This window comes from Lampris incognitus, chromosome 17 (genome assembly GCF_029633865.1).
Source record: "Lampris incognitus isolate fLamInc1 chromosome 17, fLamInc1.hap2, whole genome shotgun sequence".
Taxonomy (NCBI): Eukaryota; Metazoa; Chordata; class Actinopteri; order Lampriformes; family Lampridae; genus Lampris; species Lampris incognitus.
The window spans coordinates 25063512-25072522 of NC_079227.1; the positions used below are offsets into that span (position 1 = coordinate 25063512).

Here is a 9011-nt window from a genome sequence, read left to right on the forward strand (position 1 = left end):
TCCCCTTCCCTCTGTGCCGTTCTGTCTCCCTTGTTTCTTTGTTCACACTCTTTTCTCTTCTCTCTCCCCTCCATCTCTTCTCTCTTATTTTTGACTTCTCTTTTCTCTACTCTATTGCTCCCATATCTTCCTCCCTCCATTTCTCTCTCCGTGTCATTCTGTCCCCCTGATCCTCCTCCTTCTTCTGCCTTCCTGTCTTCTCTCTCCACCTCTCCCTCCTTTTCTCTCCCGCTCTGTTGTTAACATCCTCAGCTGTGCTCAGACCCCTGCATGAGGCTAACGCTCATAGCGGATTGGCTGTAGCTGCGTGCATGAGGAGCGCTGGGGGCCCAATCAAACGCAGGCAGGATCAGGAAATGGAACGGGAGACAGGAAGCGCCCATCCACAGGGGCCTCGCAGGTACCAAAATTGTCCCCCCTTTTGTCCTTAGCGGTGCCTGTCTCGAAACCACCCAAGCCCCCCCCCCCAACCCTCTTCTTTGTGTGTGTCCTCAGCACTGCCTGCCCTAAAACCCACCTAGGGACCCCTCTGTGTGTTTCCTATGGTGCTGGCCATCCAAAAAGCACTTGAGTACCCTTATGTGTGTCCCCAGCGCTGGCTTTCCAAAACTCCCAGGACCCCTTGTGTTGTATCCCTTGCACTGCAGTCTCATAGCCCGCTGTATTTGTGTATGCGCATGTGTGTGTGTGTGTGTGCTTGTGTGTGTATGTCTCACATACATTGCAGTATGCAACTTTTACTCCACATTGTGTTTGCATATGTTGCAGTGCTTGCCCGGGCTCTGTGTGGCTACTGAGAGATAGGAGGAACAAGAGAAAGAGAGGAAAGAGAGAATTACTCTGCTTCTCTTTGCTTCAGCGCTTTGCTGTGCTGTGCTGTGCTGCACCGCTCTTTGTGTCCGTGTTCTGCCAAAGCTTCACTCTGCTGAGTCTGTGTGTGTGTGTTGGCTTGTGAATAAGCTGTGGATCTATAGTGGTCAGTCAGTCTGTACACTGCTGGGCTGCGGTTCAGTCACTGTGCTGCTTTCCTTGTGTGCTGTTACGCTGCCTGTTCATCTGCAGTCCCCGATCCTTTTTTTTCTGCTCCTGTGTATTTTTTGTGTGTTCAATCAACCTGTTTCCCTCGGTTTTGTTCTCTTTGTGTGTGTGTGTGTGTGTGTGTGTGTGTAGCCTCTGGATTGGTGTGAGAGCACAGTTAACTCTAGTCAGTAAGGCTGAAGGGAAAGGGGAGAAGGAGGAGGGGTACAGTTCAGTGCTCTCCTGTTTTATTACCTTCCTCCTCTCCTCTATTGATCAACACTAGCCTCTGATTTATGGCTCGCTGCTGCAAAGCCTGCTGGGTAATTACTGAGGCTGGACGAGATGGGGAGAGTTAATGTGGGGGATGGGAGCTGGCACTCATAAACATTGCAAAGAAACGCACACGCAAGACTCACGCACATAGTTTCGCATGGGCGCACACACAAGCGTGCTGCAAACATGCAAACAGCCACACATAAAAATACACACACACACACATTCACATACGGATTTTCACATGTACACCTGCAGATGCAGACGAGCACACTTACAACACTTTACAGTACACAAAAAAAATTACGTTTAAACTGCAGCCAGGCTAATGCAAGATGGCACACAGGCAGCCTGCACACACACACACACACACACACACACACAAACTTAGCCCTTCACTGATACAGAAAAGAATGGATGCCATTCCTCTGCAGCTCTCTTCCTATCACCCTTTAGAGTGGCTCCACTAATGTTGTACATAGATCATACCCCTCACATATCAACACTATGGAAGTCAATAAGATAATATAGTGTCCTGTGAGACCAAATTACTCTAAAGAAGGCACCTTTTTTCGGTGCTGATGCACTGCGCTAGTGCTTTATGCCATTTTAGAGCCAAACCCGGCATTGAAAGCAGTCTCTGAAATCAAATTTAAATCTGGGTCTTTGAACTGGGTACGTTTGCATGTTTGAGTAAGCGCGACATATTTGCAATGCTCCCTTTATCAATAAAGCTAAGCAGGTACACCATGGCGTTGAACTCAGTAAGGCTTTAACATTATACATCTTCACCATGTTGATGGTTGTGTGAGGCTAAATCAGTTGTCTTCTTAACTATTGCCCCTGTGTGCATGGTGTGTGTGTGCGCACCCTGTGTATGTTTGCATTTTTCCTCGGTCATCAGTCCGTTTGTTTTCCTTGTTTGCAGTTGTGACCTTTTGACGTCAGAGCAACTTCCGTTTTCTTTTCTCTTTTTTCCTGACTTGCTGGCTGACGGATGCACCCCCTTTTTTTTGTGTCCTCCAGTGAACAGCCTGGCCCGGTCCAAATATTGCTGACGCCCAATCAGGAGGAGGAAGAGGACCAGGCAACGGCCACCCAGGACGCTGCTCTGGGCCTTGACCTGCCCCCTCCACCCTACAGGCCTTCCCTCCCTGGACCCCAACTCACCCTCTGCCTCCCTCACCCCTGTGCCCCTTCTAGCCAGGGGCAGGATGAGGGAGAAGGCCTGGGAATAGTTAGAAGAAGAGAGGGAGGGGAGGATGGGGGAGAGGGGATGGGGGTGAGGCTGTGTGAGTTGCTGCAGGCAGGGGGGGTGAGTGTCAGGCCCCTTGGGAAGCACTTGGCTATCTCCCTGCCCTCACTTCCTCTGTGTCTCTGGGACACACACACCATGCACACTGAAAGCCAGCAAACAAGGCCTCAGACACACGCCACACACTTCACGCACCCACATCATGAACCCCCAAACACGCACACTCCACCTCCTTCTCCTCCGCCTCCCCCATTTCAGGCCTCTGGGCAGAGGAAACCTTTCACACCTCTGTGGCAGTCCCCCCAACCCACCTCCCCTACTGATGCCACCCAAGTCTGGCCCAGCTGCAGAGCCGCCCCTGACATGACCACACGCCATTGGTCCTCCTGGAGCCTGGACCGCCCAGATGCCGTGGTGACACCATATGACACGCCTCCAGACCGCTGTGTTCCCATCAGGCCACAGCCTCCCAGCCACAACCACAGCTTTAGCTGCCAGTCATCCCCGGGGCACTATAGCTCCCAGCATGCCCTTGGGCAGCACAGAGACCCCTGTGACCATGAGGAGGTGGAGCTGTCAGAGCTTGACTCTCTGTACCAGGCCAGTCTGCAGGCTGGCAGGGCAGGTGAATACACACACACACACACACACACACTCCAGCATCCAAGACAAGGAGAAAAGGGGAATCGCATCGGGATCGACCCTTGCTCTCAGCCCCTCTGATCTGAGCCCTTTGTTAAAGATAGAACAAGTAGGATTTGTCGGTTGCGGTTTGGAAACACAACATTCAAAGTTGCCCCCCCCCCCCCAGCTCAACGACACCAGAAGGACATGCCCCCTGTCCGCAGTTGCCAAAACACATCCCAGTGTACAAGCCAACTCTGCGTCGCTCTTCATCCCCATCCTCTCCTTCAGTGCTCACCAGCGGGTGAAAGCCAACCCAAGATTCACTCTCATTTTGGAACGAGATTTGTTCACTTGGCGTTTCACCTCGCTATATTTGTGTCTTTTCGGCGCTGTGGCCACCATTGTCATCACTTCCTTTAGGATGCGTGCTTACGATCTCAATCTGGCACCTGGTCACTACGTTTTTATAGAGTCCCGCTGCCCAAAGATTAACGCCCAGAAACGTCCTGTGCACAGCAAAATATGAAAATTCAGGCAGAGGAAGGGGTCTCTGCAGATACAGACACCGCCACACACGTCTAATGGGTCACAAGTCATGATTGAGAGGGATTATTTTTGTATATATTGGTTTTTTGTTGTTGTTATTTATTTTATTTTTTAGGAAAATCCTACTCTTTCTACCTTTAAACCAATAAAATCCTCAAATGATATAAATATACCAAAAATACATTGGAAATTAAAATGTGCAGAACACATTGTGCATGAGTCCTTATGTTTCTGGGACACTACTGTGCAGTCTAGCGTTCTCTGGAAACACTTTTATTTGCCTGTATCAACAAGTAAATCCCAAGACACTGATGACACTATTTTTGTATTGCCACATCGCTTGTTCACTATAACATTTACTTAACTGGTCGATTCAGAAGTCTTTGGTTTGGATGAGAAAAAAACTGCTATTTGCATAGCTCTGCAGCACAGTCAGTTTAGCTTTCTGGTACCGTGGCTAGTTGTAAGGGTTTCCTTCTTGCTTGTGATACACACGATAAAAATGTGTGGCGTCAATCTACTGTGAGACACTGGGTGTAAAAAGGAGACATCCACCAAGTGGCATGTCATAATCTCTACACAGCACTCTAGAAAATCCAAACAGGAGGAGGAGTTGATTGGTTTTGACTACTCTTGAGAATATGTACACACACGTGCATACAAATAAACACACACACACACACACACACAGTTAGATGCGATGCATTTGGTTAGATGGACCACTCTAACCAGAGGGCACAGGTCTTGACATGGAGCCCCGCCTGTGTCTGGTTTCAGGTTGTAGCCCATCGGAGAGGCTCATATCCAGGGTGGGAGGGCAGACACGCTCCCAGACCCCCAACGCAGACATGGAGAGGAGTGTGTACGGGGCAGACTGTACCAGCACCCCCACCTACCTCAACAAGGTAAACACAGACCGTCTCTGAAACACATGGGCACGCACAAACACGTACACACACACACACACACACACACACACAATTCCCCTCTCCTTTTCCATGTGATTTGTAAAGGTCAGTTTTGAGGTAGACCAGGTCGTCTGTTGACTGGTTCAATCCTCAGCTCCTCCATGCAAAAATGTCGAGGTTGTCCTGAGCACGATACCTAACCCCTAACTGCTCCCAGTGAGCTGGCTGTTACCTTGGGTGGCTGACACCACCACGAGTGTGTGCATGGCTGAATGTGAGGCATTAATTGATTGTAAAGTGCTTTGAGTGGCTGTTGCAGCTAGAGAAGTGCTGTATAAAAGGTAGTCCATTCACCATGTTCCTGCAACATGGATTTTTCCTCAAGTCAGCTGACAGACATTTTCACACTTTCTCACTCCTGTCTTTCTAGCCACTGGTGTTGCGGGATCTACGCTTGGGGGTGGAGCCTGATGATGGAGAAAACCTGCGTCGCATTGAGCGCAGCTTGAGTGGCACAGTGGTGACCTCGCGCCGCAGCCGCCTGACTGCAACGCGTAGCTTTGTGAGTTTCACAGTCTGTGCTCTGCTGCCTCCGTGTGGTGATGCTGTACAGCTGCAACCCTCTATCGCTTGCCCGGGCACTTTATGCACTGCTTTCCCTCTGCTCCTTTCCCCTCTCATTTGTTGTCTCTCTTTCCCCCATTTTGTTTTTTCAATCTCCAATCTGTCCTGCTCTCTCTCTCTCTCTCTCTTCTCTCTCTCTCTCTCCTGTCCCTTCTCTTTGTCTTAAAGGTGAAGCAGGCAGATGTCCGTGCCTCTCCTTGCTTACTTCCCCTCTTCTGATCCCTGTTGCTATTCCACTACCATCATCTCCATCTTCCTCATCACCAACACCTCTTCATCACCACCTTCCTCCAATGCTTCACAGGTAATCTGTAATTAGTGCATGTAAAGCCACAGTTGTATTTATGGGAAAATAGCAGTGTTATTTACTCTTAGTCAGGAACAGTTATTCAGTGCATCCCAGACCTGGGTCGGATTTGCTATGATCTCTCCCTGGAACGATGACAAAAGAGGCGGTTCGCACAGGAAATGCTGTCATCCCACTACTACTACTTTCGGTTGCTCCCGTTAGGGGTCGCCACAGCGGATCATTCGTTTCCATCGCTTCCTGTCCTCTGCATCTACCTCTGTCACACCAGCCACCTGCATGTCCTCTCTCACCACATCCATAAACCTCCACTTTGGCCTTCCTCTTTTCCTTTTCCCTGGCAGCTCCATATTCAGCATCCTTCTCCCAATATACCCAACGTCTCTCCTCCTCATGTCCAAGCCATCTCAAGCTTGCCTCTCTTGCTTTGTCTCCAAACCGTCCAACCTGAGCTGTCCCTCTAATATACTTACTACTAATCCTGTCCTTCTTCGTCACACCCAATGAAATGAAAAATGAAAATGCTGTCATCCACCATTTATTATTAACTAAAGTCATGTGGCAGAGTGTGTACTCAGTGATAGATGTGTAGTTAGGATGTTGGATGCAATAAAAACTGCATGGGATGGTCACAGGGGGCAGAAAACAACCCAGAATAACAAAAAGCAGGAACGGGGGCACCAGCCTTGCTGGGAGTCATTATCTGAGTGAAACAGAAACACCAAATGTTTGCATGTTTGCAGGAGCAGCCAGTCCATTTAATGAGTAACATGCAAAGCAAACAGGATAGCTGGGAAGGAGAGGGATTGAGACAATGCGGGTTTGACAGCTAAACTATAAGTTGGGTTGAAATATCAAATGAGCTTTCAGACTGCACACACTGTACTGCTTTGGGCGGCAACCTCCACCCATGTACCTATGTTGTGGTTGCCGTACATATGTAACATATGTACTGTAAAAAACAAACCGAAGTATTGCCACATACTGTTTGAACCAGGTCAGAGGCATCTGCCATGCAGTCAGGTAATTGCATGCTATACGGTATCGTCTAACATTTTTCATAGATTCCTCCTGACTGTGAGACTCTGTTTGACAACCTGAGTACATAAGCAGCCATGCCAAATGTCAAAAACAATATCAAGGAGATTCCCAAAGTCAAGATAAATATCTTCCTCCTGGTTCCTTTCATCTGATAACTTGGTTTTGGCTTGAGCAAGCTGAGAACAATTTCTGAGAGGATTAAGATGCCCAGTGGGAGCAGCATAGCTCACTGTGGGCTGTTCATATGCTGTGGCCTGGCGGAGTGTTGCTTCTCAGAGTCAAACCTTATGGCACTGAACTCACCTGTGGGAAGTAGCAGTAGAGTCACTTCTCACACTCTTTATTTTGGGGGATTTCAGAGTGTAAACAGCACACACCGCAGACATTTGGAGAGTTGTTGCAGAATGCAAATTGGGGGGGCGGGGGGGAAGGTGTCCTGGTAGCATAGCGGTCTATTCCATTGCCTACCAACATGGGGATCGCCAGTTCAAATGCCTGTGTTACCTTTGGCTTGGTCGGGCATCCCTACAGACGCAATTGGCCGTGTCTGCGGGTAGGAAGCCGAATGTGGGTATGTGTCCTGGTCGCTGCACTGGCGCTCCCTCTGGTTGGTCGGGGCGCCTGTTCAGGGGGGAGGGGCAACTGGGGGAATAGCTTGATCCTCTCAGGCGCTACATCCCCCTGGTGAAACTCCTCACTGTCAGGTGAAAAGAAGCAGCTGGTGACTCCACATGTATCGGAGGAGGCATGTGGTAGTCTGCAGTCCTCCCCGGATCGGCAGAGGGGGTGGAGCAGCGACCGGGAGGGCTCGGAAGAGTGGAGTAATTGGCAGGTACAATTGGGGGGGGGGGGATCAGAAAAAAAGAATGCAACTTGGTATAATTTCTGAATGTAATATTCTGTGTTGACCGAGTTTTCTAAGTTCCCAGCCATAACTAAGGAGTTTCATTTCGAAGGGTCCCCCCCCATCATCAGAGCCATACGCAAGGAAATTAGCAACTTAGCTGCCACGAGGCGTTTTTCATTCCTCATTTGTTGGTCTCAATTTAATTTTGATGCCTCCATACAAGAGTGACATAATCAAATGAGACCATCAGCAAGAAGATTTGGTGTTGCTATATAATGATTTCAAACATTTGTCTCTGGGTCAAAATTTGCCAGAGATTGATGGCACACAGACGGGATACACAGCCACAGCTAGCGCTACATGACCTCACTGCCCTATACAATACATGCAAACAACTGTTTTTCCCAAACACTGCTACATCTCTCGTCAGAACAAACGAACGAGCTACCGCAGGGTGGATGTGCAGTAGATCTTTGCGACAACCAAGTCGTTTTTACGCGAAACACTGCCATTTTCGCACAAAGTCAACAAAAAACCCAAAACTCTTCATAGCTGTTTTAAGTTGTGACTGGGGATTTATTTTATTCTCTTCTCCAATTGGACACATGGTGTTGGAAATGAAATAGCTTCGAATTCTCAAAGATACTAGAGAGAAAATAGGCATACTTTGAAACTGAAGAGCAAATAAACACTGGTATTTTCCTTTCCTCCCTTCCCTTTTCCTCTATACCCCCTGCTGTTCTCTGCTAGTTTTGAATGTTAGGTGGTAGACTCCCGATCTAACTGGTAGATCACACTATCCTCCGCCCCCCCTCTCCAGGAGCTGTCCAGCGGTGCGGGGAGTTTCTGGCTGTGTCTGACGGGGGTCAAGCTGTCTTCTGACCAGAGCCCGGCTCTACTACACTGATGTCTCCGCCGGCCCGCTCCATCAGAAACACACACTGGCATGTCACAGGCCAGCAACACAGAGGTCCTCCACAACCTCGCCTTGACACATCTGGAACTGGCTCCGGAGGATCACCATTAACCCCCACCCCCACATTCAACGTGCTCAAAACACACACACACACACACACACACACACACACAGATGAAAAAATACATGTACACTGATTTAGACCTTCATTCACCCCTGCAGCACTCAGCTTAGCCTCCCCTCGTCTACCTCCCTCACTCCCCTTCCCCATAGTCCTCTACTCTGTCTATGCAGTTACTCTGACCCCAAACAGGGCTTCATGACGGAGCCCACGCTACAACCTCAACCTTTCCTATACGTCCCAGGACTGTTGTTTTCTTCCCCCCGCTTTTGATTTTTTTTTCTTCTTTTGATTTTCTTATCCTTCCATGTAGTCAGCCTGGCTAGCTAGCCGCTTTTTAGCCGAGTGTTGTTCATGTGGCATTGTTAGCCTGCTAGCCTGGTCTGACTGGGACCCTGAGGGAACTGACCTCTCAACAGACTCGCTCTCACAATTTCCTCAGCTCAGCGGGAGGCTCATACTTAGTAGCCCCGCCTCTTCCTCTTTCTTCATGGGCATTTTCTGATGGACGCACACTCACCTGCAC

General features: G+C 49.2%; 1 protein-coding gene across 2 annotated transcripts in view; it reads left to right on the top strand.

Annotated features, from left to right (window-relative positions):
- The window catches only part of usp54b (ubiquitin specific peptidase 54b), a 41414-nt gene extending 32895 nt beyond the window's left edge, over window positions 1-8519 (top strand). The window contains exons 15-17 of one of the 2 annotated variants that reach the window (XM_056296859.1): window positions 4499-4626; window positions 5060-5191; window positions 8269-8519. In XM_056296859.1, coding sequence (XP_056152834.1) covers window positions 4499-4626; window positions 5060-5191; window positions 8269-8355 — 347 coding nt within the window. In that variant the 3' untranslated portion in view covers window positions 8356-8519. Of the gene's footprint in view, window positions 1-2319; window positions 2490-4498; window positions 4627-5059; window positions 5192-8268 lie in introns of those variants that run through there. The other variant, XM_056296860.1, reaches the window with a different exon arrangement.
- Window positions 8520-9011: the final 492 nt, after the last annotated feature.